The following is a 27551-nucleotide window of genomic DNA, read 5'->3' on the forward strand; positions in this document are numbered from 1 at the left end:
ATAATAACTATTGAGCATATATTAATGTTTGTGCAGCGAAAATTACTAATATTACAGGTTTTCAGTCTCACTATGACTACTCTGTGTTCACTAACCCCTGTAGCCATTTTGGTGCTCATTATCAGCTCAGGATTATTTGTTACCAAGTGGTTGTAATCTTACCCTCCCACACATCAACATTAATTTCTCCTGTCTCTTCAAAAGTTTCAAAAGCATTGAGAGGCGTGACATACCCGGATCAACACTAAGGGACCAGAAGATTTATAAACGTTAAAAGAAATGCAACACTACACAAAAAAGTTGGTTCAGAAATAATAGGAAAACGATAATGTTCCTTCTGCCTCGTGCTGCATTTGGCCCATCAGCGTGATCGTAATTTCTGGTGATGAAGTAACACAAAATAATTATCATTCAGGTAAATAAGCAGATGGAATCATCAAGGTTAATTTACTAAAATAAGCACACTTATCTTTAACACACGTTTTTTTTAATGCTACGTACCTTTTCATATTAAATTACAATAGATGACCATTGTGGTTAAATACTTTATACATAACAGTCAAAATGTCCTCTTGACGCTGTCTGTTCGATATCAGTTACAAGAAACTACATGTTTTCTGATTGGAAAAAATAACAATTAGCATATTCACTCAATATTTTCACATAAAATATAAAATACAGTTGTGGAATGCAGCAAGTCCGAGTCCACCTTTCATAGAATACAAACAGTAAAAGGTGAGGTGCCAAAAGCCTCATTTGTCTTGAAACAACAGAATTCTTTTTTATACCATTAATCGATACATGCACATAGAGATTTACAGGCACCGCGCAAGAACGGCAAAGATAAAGAATAATAGATTCTGTCACTGCTATGCGATGGTTCATTTCTTTTACTTTACAATTGTTTGATAACTTTAGGCCATCAGGCGTTTACTACTGAGCGTATATTAATGTTTGTGAGGCGAAAATTACTAATATTACACTGCCTCCCATGAGGAGGGAAGGAATACCGAAGGTATTACTTTCATCCTCATGCCCATTGGAATATTTGTAATTTTCAGGCGTTTACTATTGAGCGTATATTAATGTTTGTGCGGCAAAAATTACTAATATTACAGATTTTCAGTCTCACTATGACTACTCTGTGTTCACTAACCCCTGTAGCCATTTTGGTGCTCATTATCAGCTCAGGATTATTTGTTACCAAGTGGTTGTAATCTTACCCTCCCACACATCAACATTAATTTCTCCTGTCTCTTCAAAAGTTTCAAAAGCATTGAGAGGCGTGACATATACAAAAGAAAAACACTTTACATATCTTTATTTTCTCTTGTTGTTGGCTACAGTTCTCACATCTAGGGGTACATTCTTGAGGCTGAAATGCTGATTTTGTAGGTTCCTGCTGATCTGTATAATGTTTGAAGATTTGCCTGTTTTACTCTTGAATTTTATTTTCTGTCGCATTTTTCAATATCACACCGTCTTTACATTTTCCACTTCTATAACACCACAAATTACACTGTTAGTGTCAATTACAAAAACACATGTGATCCCATCAGAGGCCTGCCCACGACTCCCGACATTCTGCAGTACTCACAACATTCCAAAGGGTTTACAAACTTTCTTGACAGAAGATGAATCATCACCAAGATATAACATTATTTTGCAAATGAATCCAGAAATAAACTTAATAACTATCATTAGATCAAATGAATAATACTATGAACTTTAAGTATGCCTGATATTTCATAATTTCAAATATTTCTAAAAGAAGAGTAGTAATGATATGAATATAATAGAGGGAAACATTCCACATGGGAAAAATATATCTAAAAAGAAAGATGATGAAACTTACCAAAAAAAAGCGCTGGCAGGTCGATAGACACACAAACAAACACAAACATACACACAAAATTCTAGCTTTCGCAACCAATGGTTGCCTCGTCAGGAAAGAGGGAAGGAGAAGGAAAGACAAAAGGATATGGGTTTTAAGGGAGAGGGTAAGGAGTCATTCCAATCCCGGGAGCGGAAAGACTTACCTTAGGGGGAAAAAAGGACAGGTATACACTCGCACACACACACATATCCATCCACACATACACAGACACAAGCATTACAAGGTTAAGTGTCTTTTCTTTACTTTTTACTATTCGAGTGAGCTCATGAACTAATTGCCCAAAATAATTTTCAGAGACTGCATTTATTACAAATTCAGATGATGTTTTAGGCATTACCTCCAGATTTAAACATGCATTTTTGCCAAGATATTGAGGATAAATTGAAGCCACAACCAACTATAGTTGTATGACTCAGGTATTTGTTTGAAATTAGACTCAAGTTTTCTCCTTGTTAGTTACCTTTAATGTTCAGCATATTCTATAGCACCATATTTTGAAATCTTCTACTTTTTCTCTTGTCATCCATAATTCACTTCTATACAAGACTATACTCCAAACAGATACCTTCAGTAAAGCCTTTCTAACAATTCATGTTCAATGTTAACAAATTTTTTCTTCTTCAGAAAAGTTTTTCTTGTCATTGCCTGTCTACATTTCATATCCTCTCTGCTTTGACCATTGTCATTTATTTTACTGCTCAAGCATAAAAAATTAACTTATATTTTTAGCATCTCACTTCCTGATCTAACTCCCTCAGCACTGCCTGATTTAACTTGACTACATTCAAATACCCTTGTTTTCTTTTGTTAATGGCTGTCTTATGTCCTCTATTCAAGACACTGTCTTCTATTGCTCTTCTAAATCCTTTGCTGTTTCTGGCAGAATTGCAGTGCCACTGGGAAACCTCAGAATTTTTTTTCTACTTCATGAATTTTAATTCCTCCTCCAAATTTTTCTTTGCCTTCCTTTGCTGCTTGCTCTGAGTAGAGATTGGATAAAATTGGGAAGAGGCTACAACACCATCTCACTTCCTACTCAACTATGGCTTCCCTTTATTGTTCCTCAACTCTTATAACTGCTATCTGGTTTCTGTATAAGTTTTATATAACCTATCGCTCCCTGAATTTTCCTCTGCCACCTGTAGAATTTCAAAGAGTGCATTTCAGTCAATATTGTCAAAAGCTCTTTCCATGTCTACAAAAGCTATAAACACACCTCTATCTTTGTTTATCTTATTTTCCACAATAAGTTGTTGGGTCAGTATTGCTTCATGTGTTTCACCATTTCTCCGGAACCCATACTGATTTTCCCCAAAGTTGGCTTACACTAGTTTTTCCATTATTCTGTAAATAACTCATGTCAGCCTTCTGCAGTCATGAGTTACCTAACAGGTAGTTTGGTAATATTCACACATAGCAGCATCTTCTTTCTGTGGAATTAGAGTTATTACATTCTTCTGGAAGTCCGAAGGTATTTGCTCTGTCATGAAGGGTGAGTCAGAAAAAAATGCCCCTTCTCAGTTGCCTATTGTGACTATATTTGCACTGGCAGGTAGACAGTAAAATGCTAGCAGCATTACAAGGGAGTGAAAAATTTAGTTATGATCGAGAAGTGGAGTGTGAGAGACTGTGTTCATGTGGTAGAGCTTTACAATGAAACAGAGTCAACAGTAGCAACACAAAAAGCTTTCTGCAGATTAAACCACCACAGACGTATCCCAGATGGCTACATAATACAGCATTGGGTAGCTAAGTGGCACAGGGATGGGTCAGTGCATGATATCAACTCTCCTGGATGACTCCAAAATGTATCAAGTCTCCTGGATGACACCAAAATGTGAGGACATGGGAAGTCATCGACCATGTATGGACATTAATTCAAACAAGTCATCAGCGATTGTTCTACTGCACATCACAGACACTAAACACGAGCTATGGCAGTGTACAGTGCATTTTATACCTTGATTACCATGCATGACCCTATGAGATACAGGTAATGTAATGCCTAAGGCCCACCAACAAGGTCACATTTGTTTGCTTTTAAAACATGTTTCTAGAAATGTGCACAGCTAATCCAGCAATTCTTGGCAGCTTGATGATGACTGACAGCTTATTCCCAGGAGCAGTTAATAAGCAAAACTGCCATTTCTGGGGCACTGGATACTCACAGCAGGTCTGTGAACATGCACTACACAGACTGAAATTAACAGTGTGGTGTGAACTGGCTGCAGCTGGGATCGTCAGTCCTTATTTATTTCAGTGCAACAATGGTTTAAGATGCACTGTGACTTCCAATCAATAAGTGTCCATGATGTGGAATTTTGTCACCCCTGTGCTTCAATAGCATCTCCATCCAATCACATGATATAAACAGCAGGTGCAACTGCACACACCACCTGTCTGTCAATGGACGAACCGCATGAATAGTTTCCTGAACATTTCATCTCCCAGCTTGGTGATGTGGCTTGGCTGGCATGTTCACTAATCTGATGGCTCCAGATTTATTCATCTGGGGTATCTTAAATATAGTGTGATCAACAACTGTGCTGCAAACTTCCTGGTGCTGGATATCAACATCCATAGAGAAGTTGCTGGTATTCCTGTTGTTATACTGGAAAATACTTTGCGAAGCAGCTTCATAGCTGGTCTACAAGTGTTCCGATAAAGGCAGTGCTCATCTGAGTGATATGATCTTTAAGAAGTGAATGCTATACACCATGAACTTCCAAAGACACTGTAGCATGTTGCATTTGTAAATCATGAAGACCTGTGTTAATGAAGTTTTTGTAACCAGTCAAAAAGGGGAGTTCTTTCAGGATCACCCTGTGCATCTTGCATGCTATGTAGAATAGTTTTGTCATATTTGGCTTTCTCGAGGGTATAACCAGTCTGAGGGATTGTCATCTACTCCAGAGGCCTTGTTTCAGCTTAGGCCCTTCAGCACTCTGTCAGATTGGTCTCACAGTTATCATATCTCCCATCTCAACTTCATCTCCTTACTCTTTCCTTTCTATAATGTTGCCTTCAACTTCATTTCCCTTGTGTAGACCCCCGATATAGACCTTCCACCTTTCACTTCTTTGCTTAGTAAAGGTTAGCCGTCTGAGCTCTTGATATCTGTACAGTCTTTTCCCTAGTTATTCATCCTTATTTTCCCCTTTCACTAATCTCATTCTTTACACATTTGTATTCCCTTTTGCCTGCTTCATTTGCTGCATTTTATATTTCCTCATTCCATCAATTAAATTGAAAATATACTGTGGTATCCAAGAATTTCTATTAGGCTTTGTCTTTTGCCTATTTGATCCTGCGCTGGCTTCACTGTATCACCTCTCAAAGCTATCCATTAATCTTTTATTGAATTCCTTTCATCTGTTTCAGTCAAGTGTTTTCTAATGCTCCCTTTGAAACTTTCAAGAATCACTTGTTCTTTTAACTTATCTGGGTCCCATCTGTTTAATTTCCTATCTTTTAGCAAATTCTTCAGTTTTAATTTACAGTTTATAGTCAATGCACTATGCTCAGAATCCAGAACTGCCTCTGGATATGTCTTATAGTTTACAGTGTTATTCTAAAATATCTGTCTTATCAATCTGAAACCTTCTAGTGCCTCTGTGTCCCTTCCACATATATAACCTTCTTTCATTGGTCTTAAACCAACTATTACCAATGATTAAATTATGCTCTGTGCAAAGTTCTACCAGATGGCATCCTCTTTTAGTCCTTTCCCTCAGTCCATATTCTCCTACTATTTTTTCTCTTCCTAATACCAAACAACAGAATTAAATTTTCTTCTCCCTGAAGTGTCTGAATAATTTATTTCATCTTGTCATCCATTCTTCCTATCTTTTCCTCATCTGCAGAGCTAGCTCGCTTATAAACTTGTACTACTGTTATTGGTGTTGGTTTAGGGTCTATCTTGGCTTTGGTAATACATTCAATGCACTGCTCATAGTAGCTTACCCACATTTCTATTTTCTTATCTATGATTAGACTTACTCCTGCAATACCTCTATTTCATTTTGTATTTATAGCCCTTGTAATCTTACCCTCACCCACATCACCTGTTGATTTTCACTAATTTCATAATAGATTATTTTAATAAGCTTCAAGAGTAGTAAAATTTACAATAAACTTTTTTACCTATCTTCTTTTCTCTTAGATGGCTCCAGTTCTTCACGTTTAGGGGTTGATTCTTTTATCACATTTTACTATATCACACTGTCTTTACAATCTTCACTTTTAAATTGAAAATTACATTGTTTTTGCCAAAATTAAAAACACATCCGATCTACTTTATTCTGTGGCATAACAATATTCCAAAGAGTTTACAAACTTTCTTGACAAAAGAAGAATCTTCACCAAGTTATATCTTTATTTTATAAATGAATTCAAAAACAAATTTAATAAATATCGTCAGATTGTGCAATTAATAACATGAATTTTAAGTGTCCTGAGTATTTTGTAATTTCAGATGTTTCAAAAAGAAACTCTGTCACCAAACTTCAGTAATCCCCACTATATCTAGCTTCAATCTAAACATTTCCCTTTTTAAATTCCCTAACGTTCTTACCCTACTAAGGGCTTCAGTATTCCACATTCTGACGTGTAGAATGCAAGTTTGGTCTTCCTGATGATGATATCCTCCTGAGTAGTACCCGCCTGGTGTTCCAAAAAGTGAACTACTTTATCTCTGGATATTTTACACAAGAGGATGCCATCACCATTTACACTTACAGTAGAGCTGCATGTCCTCAAGAAAAGTAATTATTGAAGTTTCTTCAGACAATCACAATACCAGCACAGCAAGGACATGTCAGCTGATGTTACAAGGCCAGATCAGGAAATTAGCCAAACCATTGGCCTCCAACTACTGAAAAGGCTGTTTCCCCTTTTCAGGAACCATATGTTTGTCTGACCTCTCCACAGATACCCCTGCATTGTGGTTACACCTGCAGTACAGCTTTCTATGGTTGAGGCATGTCTGTGGTTGCTTCATTCTTACATGTATCATATTATTTCAGTGTTCAAACATTTACATCATGTTCTTCAAACTTTATAATCACTTTTAAGCTATTGTTAAAAGTGCAAATACAAGAGAATTTATTCTATATACTTTCTGTTCCCATTGTGAATAATTAAGAAAATCTGTACTGTTCACTACATTTGCACTTAAACATGTGATGCTTATGTATTTATATACTACAAAAAACCATCATAAATCAAAAAGATAAAAACAATGACTGCAAATTAACTGTCACATGCTGGCAAACTTCTGGCGACCAAAAGAAATATATTGAAAGAGAAACAGGTATTATATACATTGTACAGCATAAATTCTTTGCTTTTCCTGCTCACTAATATTTCACATATCAATTTTTTGATGTCAGGGGGGCAGAGGAAGGGAACTGGAATTGCACATTGAAGGTTGCTTTGGCTCAGCTGACCTTGTTCATGACATATCATTGTCTGTTGGTACTCCGCACTGGGTTTTGGCAAAAGCTCCACACTCCAAGCCAGCATAAAAAAAAAAAATCAACCTGCATGTTTGTGTAATAACATTTGCCGTAGTGCCCTGCATATTTGCACTCATGAGAATAGGTCAAAACTGGTCTGGTCCTTGGATAATCTGTGAAATAATAACCAAAACAATTACATTGTCTCTCGGCACAGTCATTCATGTAGACTATTTTAAGAAATAGCATCCCTTCGAAATACACAGTCTACAAAATAAGCATTTTTATTTATCAGTGCAGTGAAGCATAAAGTCTCTTGCACTGTGGTGATGGAAAATTTTTTACACCAGAAAACTCTGTTGGATAAGATAAAATTCCTCTTAGATTACAGTACCCACAATTACATCTCATTTAACATTCTTGAATTTGTCCATTTGCTGCTGCTCACTTCATTGCTGGTATTGGATATGGCTTTGTGTGAAATAATTCTTGCTTTTCAACTTGGAATTTGCATACACATCTGTGCATTATGCCAATTTTCTTGCAGAATGTGGGCTGATTTCTTTTTAAAACTTCTGCCAATGTGCATCATTGTACCTCATACTGTTCAGCAAGCTTTTCCATTTCATGCTCTCTCATTGTTATGCTCATCATGATTACCTTCTATTGTTCCTATATTATCTAGGATTTCTGTCTCTCACCTCACATACATTGACTCCAACACTGTACCTGCAAAAATCTCATCATCTTTTTCTAGAAAACATTTGAAACTACATTTCCACTCTTCTTCACCATCCTTGATGAACAGCTTTCCATTACTAAAATCCAGTGTTGAACATTTCTCACAAGAAAGCCCACTGCAGGCACAAAACCAATGTGTAACCCTTGTACAATTAATACATTCTTCCTGAAGCCTCTTTTTACTACCTTCAATCTCATTAAATATTACCCCTCTATTGTTTACTCTTGTTCCGATTAGTACTGACTACGTGAATTCCACTAACTGGTAAGTTCGGAATGTTTTCAACGCTCTTTAATTGATTGCTGAGATGGTACTGACCTTGTTGCTGGCATCTGCTAAATTATCTACCTTTATTCTGCATATCCCAGTCTCAAAAAGACATTAACACTTCACTATGTATGACTTTGTTTTGCGTAACAGGTCTTGCCTTATGTTCCTCTGTTCTTTAAATTTTATGGCCATTATTGGTACTGACCTACTACCATTGTTAGTTCCCAGCCAGTTCCTGCTGGAAACTTCCTTTATTCTTTTGATTCTTGCTGTCTTCGAGTGCATCCTCAATGATTATTCATTTCTGGTGACTGTTTAAGTGACCATTTACTATTCATAAATTTGTAATGATCATTTTGCCAGTCTCTTCTGTATTAATTCATTTCCTGAATACCTTACTTCTCCAGTATTCCTGTGATTGTCATAAACACTACACACTGAGTGGTCATTAAAATTACAGTGCATATGCTCTCCCTCAGGCAAGATCAGTTTGGATTCCGTAGAAATGTTGGAACATGTGAGGCAATACTGACCCTACGGCTTATCTTAGAAGCTAGATTAAGAAAAGGCAAACCTAAATTTCTAGCATTTGTAGACTTATAGAAAGCTTTTGACAATGTTGACTGGAACACTCTCTTTCAAATTCTGAAGGTGTCAGGGGTAAAATACAGGGAGCGAAAGGCTATTTACAATTTGTACAGAAACCAGATGGGAGTTGTAGGAGTCTAGGGACATGAAAGAGAAGCAGTGGTTGGGAAGGGAGTGAGACAGGGTTGTAGTCTATCCTCGATGTTATTCAGTCTGTATATTGAGCAAGCAGTAAAGGAAACAAAAGAAAAATTTGGAGTAGGTATTAAAATCCATGGAGAAGAAATAAAAACTTTGAGGTTTGCCAATGATGTAATTCTGTCAGAGACAGCAAAGGACTTGGAAGAGCAATTGAATGGAATGGACAGTGTCTTGAAAGGAGGATATAAGATGAACATCAACAAAAGCAAAACGAGGATAATGGAATGTAGTCGAGTTAACTCGGATGATGCTGAGTGAATTAGATTAGGAAATGAGACACGTAAAGTAGTAAAGGAGTTTTGCTATTTGGGGAGCAAAATAACTGATGATGGTTGAAGTAGAGAGGAGATAAAATGTAGACTGGCAATGGCAAGGAAAGCGTTTATGAAGAAGAGAAATTTGTTAACATTGAGAATAGATTTAAGTGTCAGGAAGTTGTTTCTGAAAGTACTTGTATGGAGTGTAGCCATGTATGGAAGTGAAACATGGACGATAAATAGTTTGGACAAGAAGAGAATAGAAGCTTTCGAAATGTGGTGCTACAGATGAATGCTGAAGATTAGATGGGTAGATCACATAACTAATGAGGAGGTACTGAATAGAACAGGGGAGAAGAGGAGTTTGTGGCACAACTTGACTAGAAGAAGGGATCGGTTGGTAGGACATGTTCTGAGGCATCAATGGATCACCAATTTAGTGTTAGAGGGCAGCATGGAGGGTAAAAATCATAGAGGGAGACCAAGAGATGAATACACTAAGCAAATTCAGAAGGACGTAGGCTGCAGTACGTACTGGGAGATGAAGCAGCTTGCACAGGATAGAGTAGCATGAGAGGTGCATCAAACCAGTCTCAGGACTGAAGACAACAACAACAATGTTCTCCCCAGTAATAATTGTTCCCATGTGCCTTGTGTTTACGGAAATTGTTACTGTCACAGTTTCTCTGTTCAAGGCTGAATTATCTGTTTCTCTTGTGCCTTCTTCATTCCTCCAACTCTGCTCTTCCACTATCATTTCTGTCTTATCCAGTATTCAATATAATTTCTCCACTTCATAGTGTGTCGATAGTGAAACTTTTCACATACAGCTTATGGTAACCTTTGAATCAAAATCTCCAGCAATTTTTCTTTTTATACTGGGTCATGTAAGTATACATTCTTGTTCCAGTTATTTTCTGATAAATTCTTTCATCAATCCATCTCAACATGAGTAATTTGTGGGTGTTAAGAGTGATGATTTCACTGACCACTGTTTATTTCACAGCCAGTAACTTTTCAGAAACACATCTTCTAATTGTTAATAGCGTTTGCATTTGTCAATCACTTTGTTACCTCAAGCTTCCATTTCTCCCTAGATTAGATTAGTACTTGTTCCATAGATCATGAATATGACACTTCATAATGCACATAGCCAACACAAAACTTAATTTCTTCCCTTAATTCCAGTTTATAGGAAAGTTGTTTTGCACTGTTTGTGCAAAGGTGACTGGATGTATATTGCCCATTGGCTGGAATGACTGAAATTTAAACACAATTAAGATAATTTTCATTTGCAATACTGGCTGTGGTAAGAACAACTTTTTCTGTTTAGCTTCAAACATTATGGCAAATTCTTCACTCAGTTTTACTTTGTTCTTTTCAGTACTGATAGTTAGTCCTTTTTCTGTGGATGTGTGGACTTGATCAATTTGCTGCTGTAACTCCTTACAACAACTTTGCACTACTCTGGTCATTTTAATTAATGGTTCTTTGTTTGCTTGGTAAATGCTTTGGTTTCTGTGATTTTGCTGTTTTGTTTCTTATTCTGGATGGACAAATATGTTGTTATTTCTTTGCATCAGACTTTTTGTTCAACAAATTCCCCTTTTAACACTTGGATCTTGTCATCAGTTTTTGCTTTCCAGTAAAATCTTCTTGAAGTTCTTTGTTATTGTTCTTAAGAACTTCCATGAGTGTAGCCCCAATATTCATCCCACTTCTTACAATTATATCTCTAATTCATGACGACAAGTTTCACCTTTAATAGCACACAAAATTTAATTAGAAGTTCATCATCTGTTGTCAGTTCATAATGCTTATGGATGTCAAGGTTGACATTGCCAGCTGTTCACTAATTACATCATCATTTGTGATTCATGAAACACTTTCCTGTGCAGAAAATTTAGAATTTATTATGATGTTTTCAGTAAATTGTACTTCCTGATTGTCTTACATCATTCTAACCATTCTGTCTTCACTAACTGTTGACTGTGCCATGCCATTATACTGAACATCTCTATTATTCACAGACATATTCCTAACTAAAAAACAAAGCCACTCTCTGAATCACTTTCCCTAGGTCACTCCTAATCAATGTCAAATGTCATCCTACTTCTTAAATGAGCTGCAGCTGTGAAAATGCTGACATACTTAATACTCCCTCCATCAGAAAAGTTCAAGGACAGTTTTTTTAAAGGCAAAAATTTGCTCTTAAAAAGTAATGATCCTAGCTCCTATTGATGTAGTCCCCTTGGCTGCCTATCCACAGTTGCCAGTGTTTCTGGAGGTCTTGCAAGCATGCTTGTAAGCTCATTTGTCACTGCCCGTTGTATGTCTATGATACCTTAATAAAGCTTTCCTTTCAGTCATTTTTCACTCATGGAAACAAGAAAAAATTGCAGGGTGAGAGGTCAGGCAAATATGGTGGATGTTGGTTGGCAATAACAGAATGTCTGGCCAGATACTCAGTCACAGATAAAGCAGTATGAGATCTTGGAGTGTCATGCAGTAAGAAACAGTCCTGAGAATACCACAAATCAGGGCAGTGATGTTGAATTGCTTGTCACAAATGTTTAAACATTTTAATGCAAAGAGCTTGGTTCACTGTTTGACCTGGAGCAATATACTCATGGTGTCATTTGATTTTTTTCTAGGCAGTTGATCCAGGGACTCCGTCATTCAGTACTTTGACGTTTCATGTGAGGGTCATGCTGATAGCAGCAACTTTCATGCACAGCAATAATCTTTGAGAGAAATATGGGTCACATTTAGCTCTATCCAATAGTTCAGCAGAAATTCTTCATTTTCCTCTTGCTGTTAGACTGTTAGTGTATGATGGACGAGTTTTGCATTTCCATTCCCCTAAATCTTTGCACAAAATCAAATGTCACACATCATGATGCAAATCAAGTTCTTCTGATATTGCACACACAGTGACATGATGGTTTTCTTGCAATAACTGCCAGACATGCTCCACGTTTGCATTGGTATGTGCTGTAAATGGGCGACCAGCTCTGAGACCATCTTGCACCGAATCTCTGTGTTCACAAAACCCTTTATGCCACTTGAAGACATGGCTTCTTGAAAGTACCTCACCTGCATATGCTAGTTTAATCATTGTCCACATTTTACAAGAGGATCTCCCGAGCTTAGCACAGAACTTAATGTTCATTCTTTGCTCACTGTTTCACTGTAACTAATGCACAAAGAACCCAAACAGTGTGTTGTTAAGCACAGCCCTGCCACCTAGTGAGTATGTGTGGGAACATGGCGAAGGCCATTTCAAGGATGCACATGTACCAGGTAACATAAAAACAAAATTTGTCCCTTTTTAGTACTGCAAACTCAGAAATAAAAAACCTGTCCTGAAACTTTTCTGACAAAGGGAGTATTTGTTGACACTGCAGATTGGTCACCTCTTAAGATTGCATACTGTCAGGGTCCTATCAATGTCATCACGTTGTAACACCCCCTTCTCCTTCCAAATACATGAGCTACATTTGGAGAGTGTCACAGTGAGATGATTTGTAGGTACCCATCAATTGAATTTTGAGGACTTGTCAGTTGATAAAGAACAGAATCACTGTGATATAAGTAGACTCACAACTTTTGTTAATACTTTTTCATCACACACTCTCATTTCATGTATCACTAAACAACTGATTAAGAGCAAAGCAACTTTCCTACAGATATTTATGCTGGATACTTCACAGAAATTGATTCAGACACTAAACTGAGAGCATTCCAGCCCAAGACAACAGTCAGCAAAAGAGCTCAAATCGAAGTGACACTGGCACATAGTGCTAGTTGCCATATGTTCCTGCACTGTTGACAGAGCAAGTTACTCCCTACATTGTTGAAACCAATGAGTATGTTCTTCCTTGCTGTAATACAATTACAAGGATTAAACTCCACATCTCACACCATGCAAAACTGCACATCTTGTACCATGCATGCATATTTCAGCACAGAATTTCATCATATGGTCATATGGTTCACCCAGTGCCACCTGCGGAGCAGCAAGGAATGGTGAATTTTGCTACAGTATTTTGGACTCCATATCAATATTGTGGCATGGCATGGAATCTGTATCACACCACACACACACACAGTACATTGTTCTGACTAGGACAATTTAGTCATTCATGCATATGTACGATTTGTATTATTTACATCTGAAAACGGACATTTTCTATAAGCTTAGCAATGTTTTCAGTCTTGTTTATGTACCTGTTAACTGCTCAATGTCTCAGCTATATAGTAAGTGGTTACTTTTTCTCCTATCAGAGTGTATGAATATTAATTTTTCAATTACTAAATATCAGGTTAATATATGACTGGCACTTTAACAGAGACTGGGAGTGAGTTAAGTATCAAAAGCTCTACAATATTAAAAAACATTCATCAGTTATTCTTTATTTACCTCTGGTATCATATTTACTGTTATAATTTTGCACATTCAGAATCATAAGTATCATGACAATTGTTTATCACAATACAGTGTTATTATCAGTTTCATACCATAAACTGTGCTTTACATAACACTGTGCATATCAGATGCATCTTTTTACTAACAGTTTGGTTGTTCCAGTATTTACCATAACATCTATTTTTTATATAATTCTTCTCTGATCAACAGTTCAGTCAACAATTTTCTGGCATTTCACTAGTGCACATGCCTAACTTTCAAAGCCTTTCAGCTTCTTTGCTTAACGATTTTAAAACATCTGTAAACTGAACAACCATTCATGCTTAATATTACCAAGATATGAGACCGGAGTTTCTCTCATCATATACGGAGGTCAAATAACTTACAGTAATACTTTTGACAACCACTGATATTTCATCTGATGCACACCCTGCCATTTTCACAGTTTTGCCTTGAAAATGATAGGGTGTCATCTGCTGAAACATCAGCAGATGTTGGCAATATCACACAGCTGCATTCCCATAAGTTATTTGAACACTACCAAGGTAGCTCTATTTTTCAAATAATTATGATCTTGTTAAGGAACTTCTTCACCTTCAGATTTATGAAGCATTGTGTAGCCTACGTTACCTACAGATAGTGATAAAATTTATTTATTTTTATTTGTTTATTTACAATAGTGTTTCTACCACTATTCAACCAAAGTGATATAGGACTTCTTTTTATTAATTGTATTTATATTTTGTGTTAACTTCTGATGAGTGTATTGTGCAGAATGTTAAAAAAAAAAAAAAAAAAAAAAAAAAACTCTTTACCATTTGGTACTATGTTACCAATTAATAAGTCAGCATTATGTGACAGAAGAAGGAAATACTGTACAAAGCCAAGTTATGCTACATCATTTGCAAACACCAAAATATCCGTCCACTTTTAGGAAGTAATTAAGTGGACAGTAGCTATTAAACTACTGACTATAACTAATCTACACTTGCACATACTTCACAGGACCTCTTATCTTGGACTTCTCCATAAGGTTTTTAAGTCCCACTAAATATGGCATTCATACACCAGTAAATAATTCATGATTTTGACAGCAAATGTTGTTACTGATATAATGCTGAGGATGTGGCATTATCAGTGGCTATTTCTCCATGGAGTTTTATATCACAGGGAAAAAGGTCATAATTGTTTGGTGTTTCAAGGCATGATTCTGATATACTGCTCTTTGTTTGATTTCCTCTGGTGGCTACAAAACATATAATATATAATGAAGTAAAAACTCTTTTACTCATAGGAAAGCAATGGACCAAACAATACACTCTCTCACTACAGTACCTGTTGAAGTCTGCAATTACAATCACAATTTATTGGGCAAAATACTCTGACACAGTAGATGCACACAGCTAATACAAACACATGTAAGTTTGGAGCTACATAAATAGAAGGGAGCCAGCCAAAAACAGAGTCCATGCAAAGTCCAGAGTCTAAGAAAATGTAGTCAGCCGATAGCAGGTGGCGAAATGAAAGTTCATGTTACAAGTTGCAGGCATACAGCTATAGCCAATGAGTTGTCACAGGGTCCCACAAGGGGGTGCAATGTGCACTCCAGGGGCACAGCTTCTATCCAGAGTACCACTTGTGGTGACAGCCTGCAGGTTGTGGCACTACTGGTGATGATGGTTGTAAGTGAGGGTCAATCTCTGACAGCTGTGATAGCTCCACGTCACTGCTGTAGTGGGTTAGAGCATTGCCCCCTCCTCTCCTCCTTCCCCCCTCCCCAGATGGTGCATAGTGGTGGAATTGTCCCAGCCTGTCAGATCCACCTTGGACACATGGCATTTCTGCTGAAGCTGGATATGAGAAAGTCTACATCTCAACCTCGATGATTTCAGGCAGAATGGGAGCACATACAGTGCATCCCACACCACTCTTGGAAGGCAGATCTGCATCTAATGGTGCTATAATAGAGGAATTTAGGTCCACTGGAGCCCACTCCATAACTAATTGATCACTGGGGTCTGGCATTGGTGATGGAGAAGAGAAGGTGGCAGTGTCTGATGAGGACCGGGCCACAGGTTGTATGGACCAGATAAGCACAACAGTAGTGTCCTGGGGCACAGCTGGTTCTGATGGTGCCTCCAGAGTAGGCCCTCGGTGGAGGCCTCATATATCCAGCAACCTTGTGGACCTCCAATACTGGTTGGAACCCGGGTTGTATGCCATCCAAACCATCGCATCCACACAAGGGCACCAATCCAACACTGGTGATGGGCTGGGACCAGGACAGATGAGGGTTCAGTGGTAATAGCAGAGAGAGAATGGTCCAAGGCTGCCTCCTAGGGAGTAATTCAACTGGGATCTTTAGGAAGAGCCTCCATCATGTTCACCACTATCATGGCGCACATGGGGTAGGTAGGCAAAAATTTAGAGTATGAGTATACCACAATTAGCCACATCCAACACAAGAAAGACCAGCAAAGTCAATGTGGAGGTGCTCCCACAAGCCTGAAAGGAGCCAAGATGAAAACACTTTGGATGGTACAGATTACTGCTGAGCACACATGTTGCAGGACCAGACCATGGTTTCGATGTCTTTGTCAGTGGCCAGTCCATATTGTATGCAAGCTGTTTTGTGCAGTGACCTGCATGTAGAGACACAAGCTCTCTGCTCTGCAGAGCCAGAGAAACAATTACCCTATGCTGTTTGTGTTCTGTTTGCAGAAGAACATAATAGTGGAGGAACAATCTATTCTTTAAGGCCAAGAACATTTCGAGTAGACTGTGTGCTAATGTGGGACACACGCTAAGGTCATCCCTGCTTAATCTCTTTGGTGACTGTACAGAGAATAGGGTCAGCTTTTGTCTGGGCTGTGACCAATGCAGCATCAAGAGGAAAATTGTTAAGGGCCAACAAAGAATCAGAATCCAGCTGAAATATAAAGATTTCCTGGGTGTCAAAGTCAGGAACTGGTCTTGCTGGAAGCCAGAACAAAGCATCAGCATTGGTGTGGTGACTTGTCAGCTTATAGTTGATGTCAAAGGTATATGCCATAAGAATGAGGCCCACTATCACAACCTTTGTGCCATCCTGCCCAGCTGAAACATTGTCCAAACAATGTGATCCATGGCTTATGGTCTGTCAGCAGCTGAAGTTTGACACCATACTGAAAGGTATGAAATTTCTTAACCACATAAACCCTCTTTCTTAGTCTGGTAGTAGTAGCATTGGGCAGCATCGAGTGTCTTGTAAATGAATGCAATAGGGTCTTCAGAAGAAGAAGAAGAAGAAGAAGAAGAGGAGGTGGTGTGATAAACCTTTTGCATTTCTTTTATGTTTTTGTCTTCTTTAAAGGCAAAGAGAAAAGATGAAACAGTAGCCCATCATAGAACCTATGCCTACTGTCAGGTATTTTTGATTTTCAGTTGCTAAAAAAGAGAGGAGTTTTTCTTGTACCAGTATGAGGAAGGTAGGATTCATGCTCAGCTAGTGAATGAGTGAGAAGCACACCATTTTAAGCAAGTAATTGTAGACCACTATTTTGGGGTCACTATGAATAAGTGAGGAGTATGTATTTCATATGTGCTCCATTTAGAAAAATACAGTATTGTTTTGTTAACAGAAAGGTCGTGTGAGTTGTTATTTCAAATAGAATTACAAGAACTGAAGCTCACCTGTGTACTTTGGAAAATTACGAAGATCCAATAAGCTTAATGGGAAAATGGTCAAGACTTCGAAGGTGAACAAGGCAACCAAACATAGCATTATAAAGAACGGTAAGCACAAATCTACAGTGGAGAAAGAAACTACTTTGCCCTGCAAAATAATTTGAACTAATGCGAACTTATTTCCAGGCATAGCTCAGCTTATTGTGCTTGTCATTCATGCCGAAATATTAATCTCATTAATTCAATACATTTTAAAAAGCCACGCATTTCAACATTTTATTATCATCTATTCCATTATTTATTATATTATAAAGTGGCGACCATGACAAAGGCTCTTTATTTAGGGAGACAGTATAGAGGCTTCCTAGGTGAAAACTGGACAAGGCATGATGCCAATTGGAGGGCTCAGGTGTGAGAAAATCTATCTGACACTCTAAAAACCACTTGAATATAACCTCTTTTTCCTGCAAAGCATTGAGTGAGTGGAATATTTTTGTGACACATGGAGTGAAACGGTTGAATAACTAATTTTTTCTGTAAAGGGCTGAAGTCTCTTGAGATTCTGGGGCCTGGGCATGCTCTCTATGGAATGGATGTATGCTTGGTAGAGCAGATGCCCTGCTTGTCGATTGTAAATCCAAGATATTCAACAGACTGTTGAAAAATTTGCACTTCTGAAGGGTACATTTAAGGCCTTAGTTAATGCTAAAAACAGAGATTGCAAGTTCCAAAGGTGCCCTCTGCTGGATGCCCCTGTCACTATGATGTCAGCCAAATAATTGCAGCATGAAGGAATGTCCCGTATCAGTTGTTTGATAATGGAGGAATACTGCTGGGGCACTGGAAATACTGGCAGAAGCCACAGGAGATGTTTAGCACCAACAGACCACAAGATTCTAGGTGTAAAAGTAACTGCAAGTTTGCTTCTGGCAACTCAGCCTTAATGCAAAAGTCACCATTTTTTAATTCAGAAAACAGGGCTTCCAGACACAGAACTGGAAAAGTATCTTGGGTGGCCTGGGCATTAACAGCCTTAAAACCACCATATAATCAGAGAGAGCCCATTATGAAGGGAGAGGCCCATTGGATTAAGGAGACAGGTGTAATCAAATTGGGCTCCCCAAAACTGTGCAGTTCTGCTTTGATCACACCCTGCAGGATTGGGCATGTCCACAAGGAGTGAGACACGGACCCTGGTTTTAAATCGATTTTGACTGATGCATGTGTGGCCAGACCTAAGCCAGGAGTGAACAGATCTGAATATGAGGTGGTTAAATCTTCAATGCCATGTAATAGAAGCTCTGTGGACATCAAACACACATTTTCTGGTACAGAGAAACCAAACTGATCGAATGCATGTAACCCAAATACGTTTTTCGCATTACCAGAAGTAATGACAAAGAATAAAAATTTTCTTGAAATGGCTTTACAGGCAACATCTGTAGTAAAAACACTTATCACCTCTATGTCATTGCCATTATATGCAGTTACTCACCTACAAGATGGTTGTAGTGGAAGGGACCTTAACACAACATAGGTAATAGCATTCATTATGGAACAAAATGTGCCAGTATCCACCTGAAAAGGGACCTCGAAATCATTCACTTGCAGTGTCAATAGCAATTTGGCAGACTTACCCCTTTCTGGATAAGTTAATATTTCAAAAGCATGCATTGTTTCATTTGGTATATGTCAATGAGATCTGTCAAAGGATCAAGTGATAGAACAAGACTGCATCATGAAACATCCTGACTGATTAAAACTGTGTACCGGACTGAGACTCGAACTCAGGATCTTTGCCTTTCGTGGGCAAGTGCTCTACCGACTGACTCACAACCCATCCTCATGGCTTCAATTCTGCCAGTACCTCATCTGCTACCTTCGAAACTTCACAGAAGCTCTTCTGCAAACCTTGCTGAACTAGCACTCCTGGAAGAAAGGATATTGCAGAGACATGGCTTAGCCACAGCCTGGGGGATGTTTCCAGAATGAGATTTTCACCCGGCAGATTAAGACTGTGTACCAGAACGAGACTCAAACTTGGGACCTTTGCCTTTTTGCGGGCAAGTGCTCTACCGACTGGTAGTCATGCTTGGGTAGCTCAGTTGGTAGAGCACTTGCCCACAAAAGACAAAGATCCTGAGTTTGAGTCTCGGTCCAGCACACAGTTTTAATCTGTCAGGAAGTTTTGTATCAGCACACACACTGCTGCAGAGTGAAAATCTCATTCTGGAAACATCCCCCAGGCTGTGGCTAAGCCATGTCTCCGCAATATCTTTTCTTCCAGGAGTGCTAGTACAGCATGGTTTGCAGAAGAGCTTCTGTGAAGTTTGGAAGGTTGGAGACGAGGTACTGGCAGAATTGAAGCTGTGAGGACAGGTTGTGAGTCACGCTTGGGTAGCTCAGTTGGTAGAGCCCTTGCCCACGAAAGGCAAAGGTCCTGAATTCGAGACTCGGCCCAGCACACAGTATTAATGTCAGGAAGTTTCATATCAGCCCACATTCCATTGCAGAGTGAAAATCTCTTTCAAGACTGCATCATGCCTATGCTGCTGTGTGTCAGGCAACTGACACACACTGTTAGTTTGACATTTTATGCTGCACAAATTACATATAGCTGAATGATATATACCGTGGAAGCAAGGTTGGCAGTGGAAGCTCTGTGGATAATAGGGCAATTGATGCTGAAAGAAGTTCTGTTTAGATAGAGAAATCTGAAAATTCTCAGTACTTTAACTATGAGAGAGAAAAAGGTTGGAAACACTTGAAGTTTTGCTGCCCTGTTTGTGTGCCTCCAGCATGTTGTGCTGAGGAAAAGGACATCAGCACAGCATAGTGCGTTTACTAGAGTGACCTGAGCACATATTGGATTTCCCTGTAGTACTTATGGGAAGTGTTTCTCACCAAATCAGTGGTGTCAGTGGATGGTCCTGACTGAGCCTCCAAGTGGCTAGCAGTTTCCTGTTTGAATTCAAAAGCCTGAATATTTTAAGAGCCTTGTCTGTGGAAGTGTCTGAATGCTGTAAAGCCAGTATGCACACTTCCTTATCAGATGAAGTTTGGAGGAGAAAGTGTCAAATCATGGAGTTGGCATACAATTTGTGACAGGTTTCTTCTGAACAGGAAAAAATACAATGATGAAAAGACTGCAAATGACAGTGACCCAGTACTCAAAGGGTTCTGCAGCATCAGTAAAATTCCAGTCTAGCATATTCCATCCAGCACTGACACCGTACATTTTACAAAGTTAAGCAAAGGACAGAATGTTAGGTTTTGTCAATGGGGACAACATATGGAGCAACACCAATACACTATGCGAAGTCCACAAAAAAAGTGATCATTTTAAATCTGAATCAGTTACACTGTAAGCCATAAAATGATAGCTGAGGCACTGCAATTATGTTGCCCAGTTGTTAACACTGTCTAGAAACAATGGAAATGGCAGAACTAGCAAAGGCATCTTGTTTCTGGTAGACAATGCTGATAACTGGTGGTATAGTATGGTCAATTGCTTTTGCTGTTATTTCAGTAGTTGTTGTTGGTGTTCATGCTCTTGTAGAAGCCACTGCTTCATAAATTCTGGGTCCATGTTTCCTGCTACATCTATGCATCAGGAGTTTAAAAATACTCATCATCACTATTGAAGTATGCAATTATGAGCACAAAATATTGGGAAAAATACAATGACACAGAAGACATGCATGGCATCATTCATTGTGACATATTGCAGATCACTGCACTGCCGGTGGTGAAGGCTGTAAGTAAGGGTAAATCTCCATCAGCTGTAAGCACATCAGTTAGTGGTTCTTTATTAATGAAACCATAGCAATATAAATGATGAAATACACATTTTCAAAAAGTTATAATATAATACAAGCCCATTTAGTCAGAGTTACTGGTTCTTCCTATTATAATGCTTCTATACCTTAAGGACTCTGTTTCTAACCTCATGATGGAAGAAATTTCATGGACAGAATGTTACTGGTACAGGTTGTACAAAGTTTTAATTACCACCTCAAAAAAATCAAGTTGACCATGAAACTTGGTGATGGTGTTCTCCACACACTGTCCCTTCAATGTGATAAAATTTTGATGATTTTGGATGACAGTGGAGACCTTGCTAGCAGAAGTGTGCATTTTGGCTGTTTATGAAATTTTCTCCCTAAAAATCACTTTGTCATTATTCTGGAAATGCCTGGCATGCAACTGTTTATTCATCTGAGGTAAAAGGAAGAAGTCACTCAGGGCATGCAATAAAAATATGGAATCTAAGGCAAAATACTTTATCCCAAAGAAGCAGCATGTGTGACTATGTCTTGTACTGAATGAAATTCAGTGTTGTCCTGGAGAAAAAATACCTCCTTGGACAACATACAGCAACATTTAGTCTTCATAGTCTCCTGTAACTTCATTATAAGATTTTGATAGTGTGTTGCTGTGGTGGTTTGCCCCTTAAGAGCATATTGTAATAGGGCCACTCCACGGCAATCAAGAAAAACACTCAGTATCACCGTGTCTGATGAGGGCTGGGTTCCATCTTTTTCGGCAATGGTGAATCCACATTTACACAACGTGTTTGGGCCTTTATGTGGAGCTCGTAGTGGGACACCCAGTGCTCATCCATGATATTTAGACAGCTGAAGAAGTCTTCTGGAGTAGCATGACATAGCTGCAACATTTTCACTGCTGCATTGATTCAGCAGGCTTCACGAATGGGACTGAGCAGTCACAGTCCACAGCTCGTGGTCTCACAGTCGCGTTCTCGCTTCCCAAGCATGGGGTCCCGGATTCGATTCTCAGCAGGGTCAGGGATTGTCACCTGCCTCTAGATGACTGGGTGTTTGTGTTAGCCTCATCATTTCATCATCATTCATGAAAGTGGCAATATTGGACTGATCAAAGGTTGGGAATTTGTATGGGCGCTAATAACTGCTCAGTTGAGTGCCCCACAAACCTGAGCAGTCACAGGACCCATTGGGCACCTACCTTTGTCATGTTCAGAACGTTGTGTAAGATGTTGTAAACTTACCCATGATTGATTTTCACTTTTTTTACCAATTGTTATACGCCAGTCTTCAAGGACAAGGGGCTCCACTTTTCTTGTGATTATCTGTTCGCATAGGAATGCTGTGCTATTTTGTTCATCATTCAGACTTATTTTACCACAATGGAGATGTCTGCACCACCTAACCGATCACTCATATGATGGTGCATTGTTGCAATGTATTTTCACCAACTCAGCATGCAGTGTTGTTTCCCTCAAATGCAAAAAGTCAATTACCAGATATTAATTTTCTCCTTCAATGGTCTGTCCCTTTTTCTTTTGGCTCCTCCAGTCATGAGCTACAGCGCTGTGGCCAAGGGATTTCAATCTGTACTAGGGACTGCAGATATGTGCTTAAAAACAAATAGAGAACTAATTATGTAACTTTATTTTTCTGAGGAGATAATTAAACTTTTATGACTACCCTTAGTATAGTGACCTACATTTCCTGATCATCAGTTTGTACACCAACTTCTTATGTTAAATATTTATCTCCTCTGTATTGGCTCTTAAAGTGAGGGCAATACTGTGTAACAGATCATCCTCTTCTAGCATTACTTTTCCTCAACAGAATTAGTTGGTAGCAGTAATATTTCTCATATTTTGGACAGGTCAATACTCTCTCAACAGTTTTTATGAAAAATTTCATTTAATTTTACACACAATGTGTTATATTTCCAGCTAAAATTTAGAATAGGAATTATTATTTTCGATGTTATGATCGATAAATACTAGTTCTGAATGTACACTTAAAATTATTATTTTTTTTAGAAACATTTGAAATTGCAAATTATTTGACACACTTAAAATTTCTGTTATTAATTACATAATCTAGTGCTGTTTATTATGTTTCTTTCTGGATTCATTTATGAAATAATAATCGAAACTAATAGAAATTCGTTTGTCAAGAAAAACTGTAAATCCTTTGGAATATTGTTATTACCACAGAGTGAAGTAGTAGTAAGCATGCCTCAGATGTAATCAGATGTATTTCTGTATTTTGGGCAAACAATGTAATTTTCACTTTGTTAATGTGAAAATTGAAAAGACTGTGTGACAAAATAAATTAACACGAAAACAAAAATTCTGCAATGACAGTCTTCAAAATTATTTACTCAGTTCAACCATGAGGACCTAAAATGCGAGAACTTCAGCTTCAAGAATCAGACTCCTAGACAAGAAGAACTGTTTATTGTAACCTTACTCCTCTCTAATCTTCAGAAAAGACTTTGCTCTTTGTGGACAATAGCTGCAACTAGGAAGGAGGGGTAGATTACGACTGTAAACTTAACAATTCTAAAATTGTGAAAATGTATCAACCATAAACAGCAATAACATCCTTTCCAAAGTTCACTGCTAAGTATCGTTTGGCCAGCTTCACTCAGTTCCACACAAACCATCTCAGTACACAGGTAATATCAGTGACAAATCATAGCAAACAGTTACAAAGAGTAGTCACTTATTTTCACTCTGTAATATCATGTAGAATCACATTCTTGGATGGGTGTGGCTTGTAATTAAAGGCTCTGAGGTGGAGATGCCCCAAAATATATATTAAAATAAATTTCTCAGTAATGTATAAGAGAACTTAAATTACCAGAACACATTTCGCATGTTTCCCACAGGGTTTTAAATAATGCTGGTCAGTGATTTGGGAGCTGTTGATCTGTAATATCAAGCGATGTTTTCCAAAGAGGTAGTTGCTAGCCTTAAGGCTGTGTCTTGAAATGCTGCTTACCTCTATGTAGCAGAAATTTGGAGGTGTGGCTTCCTCATATAGGCATCCTGAAGGTTCTGGTGTTTCAGCCTAAAGGGCTCCTGCCAACCTGCACACAATTTTCACATTCCACATATTACATCCAAAGGGAATGAACAGAGTTCCTGAAAGTTCCCTATCAAATCCCTGTGTCTGTATATCTCTATTGTGCTTTGATGTATTGTTAATTGATGTTAAGTATTATTGTTTTGATAGTAATTTATGTGGTTTTTTGTTTCTGCCATTGGCTATTCTATTCACCATAGGAATAAGTTTGCAAATGTTTTGCCAGACTGCACTAGAGTACGGTAACATAAGTATCACCACCTAGCGAGAGTTCCACAAATGATTAGAGGAAAAAGTGAATGAAATATACCCCAGGGATGAAATCTGTCCCATTACTTTAGTTTCCTTGCTGGCTGACTGCAGGAAATTTGCATTATTATCAAGTTTCTTGTTGTGAGAATATTGTGCATAGACTTAGTGAGTTTTACTTTCTTGTGAATAATAGAAATGTACCACAACTTTGAAAACAGCACATTGTGAATTCAGTGTGCAACTTATAAGGAAAAATTATAGGACATATGATTAGGATGAAAGTGAAGGAACTTGGTGCATCCAGACCCAATGTAAAAACGAATCAAGAGCAACAACAGTGTAAATCCAACAAGGGTATAAACACAGTTTTAAGAGAGTAATGTATAATGCAGTTGAGTGGTTGTGCACACCATATCAATTAAAATGCATGTTTTGTAATACACAAGTATAAATATGACAAATATGGAGTGTAAATTGTGATGGCAGTTGCTTGGGATTGTTCATGTCAGCCAATCACAGCACAAGATCTGTGACATCATGGAAACATCACTGTTCTGCCACTCAAACTCATAAATGCTGTCATTTGAGTGCACAGCACATTAAACATGCTAAGCTTAGAAACGGAAATACCAAAAATATTAAGCATGCATCGAGGATAACATATACCCCATTAAAGATGTGTCCAAAACACATGTTTTAGCACAATTTGTTGTGGTAAACTGTTGGGAAATATGATGTTGATGGATAAATACTACCTATAGATTCTATCTTGGACTTGTGTTTTGATGATGAAAGGGAAAGCAGGTACAGTATGTAAACATTTGGCTAGGGTGTGATATGGCCTCCCTCCCCCTCCCCTCCTGAAATCTTAGATGTAGTGACAGACTGACCTGTGATGTAGCCCAAGGTATAGATTAGTTCAGATCAATAACTGTCACAGCCTTCCCCAGTATGAAAACTATGAGGCATACCTGTTCTTGGAAAGCTCTGCTTGTTCATAAAAGTTGTCATTGTTCAGAAATGAGATTAGAACCACTTGGAGAGTGAGTCCTTCAAATCTCTTGGCACGAACTGTTCAGGCTGAGAAAAATACTTATAACTGATTATGCAGCTTATTATAAAAAAATCAAATCCCTGTTCAAGAATCTAAAAACTCCACACTCACAACACCAGATGCAGGAAGAACATCTTCTACATTTTAAAAAATGTGATATGGCACAAACATTCAAAATCCAAGCAGCCAGTGGCAGCAAAGCAGGTCAAATGAATCCACACATGGTGCAGAAGATGTGTCTGTGGCAAATGAATGTGAATCCAAGCACCTTAAGATTGCAGTTCTGTAATTGCGTAGTGTTTCTTCAAAATGGGAACAGAAATGAGGTCCCATAGTAGATTGTTTGGTGCTTTTGTTTGTTTGGCACTACTATCTGAAGTTGAAAGAGAGTATTTAAGCACATCACTTGCAGAATTGATTACTGCAGGCAGTCAAAGAGTTGGATGAGAAGCACTGCACTGTCCAGAATCGAAAATGGTGACATGGCATGTGAATTTCAGCACATGAGGAACTTATAGTGTAGTATCCAGTTCAATACATATTTGGCACAATTCCCAGTCACTGCATGTCACCAGCTTGGAGTGGATATGGTGCAGGTATGATGTTACTGAGGTACAACATGAGGCAGCGTGATGATAATGCTTTGTTGCATGAATATTTACACATTAAAAGGTACACGTCCCTTCTGCTTGAAAGCTTAGAATGTGGTCAAGTCAGTTATTCCACTTATCGTATGTCAGTGATGTATATTGTAGTGGATGTTCCCACATGTGTATCCAATAATAAAATACATAAATAAATAAAATACACATTTTTTTCATCAAATGTAAGAATCATTTCATTCATTATTTCTAATTATTTATGCTGTAATGTCTCTGCCTTATATAATTAATCACTGACCTAAAATTTTTTATTTACTAATGAAAATAATCAATTACTGACAATATAATCTAAATGGATAGAACAATCTGTCTTTCCTTCTCATCCTGTCCAGTAAGTCTCCCCTGACTGAGTGACTTTTCTGAACTGTACCCTTTTTCCTAAACCTCTGCAGTTCTCCTCTTCCTTCCCCTCCAACTCCTCTGCCAGAAGATGGATCCACTGACCCTGGAAGCTTGTAAACGTTAAACCTTTTCTGTGTGTGTGTTCTCCTGCTGCCACTTTGTGAATAGATTTTTTTATTTACCCATCTACATTAAATTTTTATTTACTGCAATTTATATTACAGATCTGTGAATCACAATTCTCAGCTACACACTCGACAGCAGGAAGATAATACTGGAACTATTGCAGCAATAGCAGTTGGAGTTGGAGCAGCAGCCCTCGTTGGAGTAGGACTGCTGGCTCACATACTTGGAGACAACAGAAGAGCACGAGAATGAAGGCAAAGAAAGGCTACTGGTCTTATTCACTTGATAATTTTTTTTGTCCATTAAAGTAGCACATTAACACAAAGTTACAGCTATGTTTTACAGTAATCCTCTCCATTTTGTAATGCTTGTGACATCTTAATGCTCTGTGAAAGTTCTGGTTAATAACTCTATAAAGTATGCAAGTAGAGAGTGTAGAGCATCAAATTTTCTCACATGAAAGAACTATTGTAATAGTCCATGTACAAACAGCGAAATGTTATGTAAAATAAATGGAATTGATAAATAAAATTTATAATCCTTGTGTCCTTTTTTATGTTCTGACTTTCCAGCAGTACTTTTGGGAATAGATCAAAGTACAGGTAATAATCCAATGGAAGTCTTCAGATTCCATATGATATCATTTTGTAATGCTGGCCATGAAGAGTTTTCTTGATCATTTGTTACTGATTTGATTCCAAAATGTTATGGGTTTGTATAAGGTAACTAACAAGGAACTTGTT

The 27551-nt window shown here is 38.1% G+C and overlaps 1 protein-coding gene across 2 annotated transcripts in view; it reads left to right on the forward strand.

Moving 5' to 3' along the window:
* Positions 1–27298, forward strand: part of LOC126475377 (cyclic GMP-AMP synthase-like receptor) — a 353607-nt gene extending 326309 nt beyond the window's left edge. For both annotated transcript variants that reach the window (XM_050103201.1, XM_050103202.1), the window contains one exon: positions 26907–27298. In XM_050103201.1, the coding sequence (XP_049959158.1) occupies positions 26907–27060 (154 nt within the window). In that variant the 3' untranslated portion in view covers positions 27061–27298. The remainder of the gene's footprint in view (positions 1–26906) is intronic.
* Positions 27299–27551: the final 253 nt, after the last annotated feature.

This window comes from Schistocerca serialis, chromosome 4, assembly GCF_023864345.2.
Source record: "Schistocerca serialis cubense isolate TAMUIC-IGC-003099 chromosome 4, iqSchSeri2.2, whole genome shotgun sequence".
Lineage (NCBI taxonomy): Eukaryota > Metazoa > Arthropoda > Insecta > Orthoptera > Acrididae > Schistocerca > Schistocerca serialis.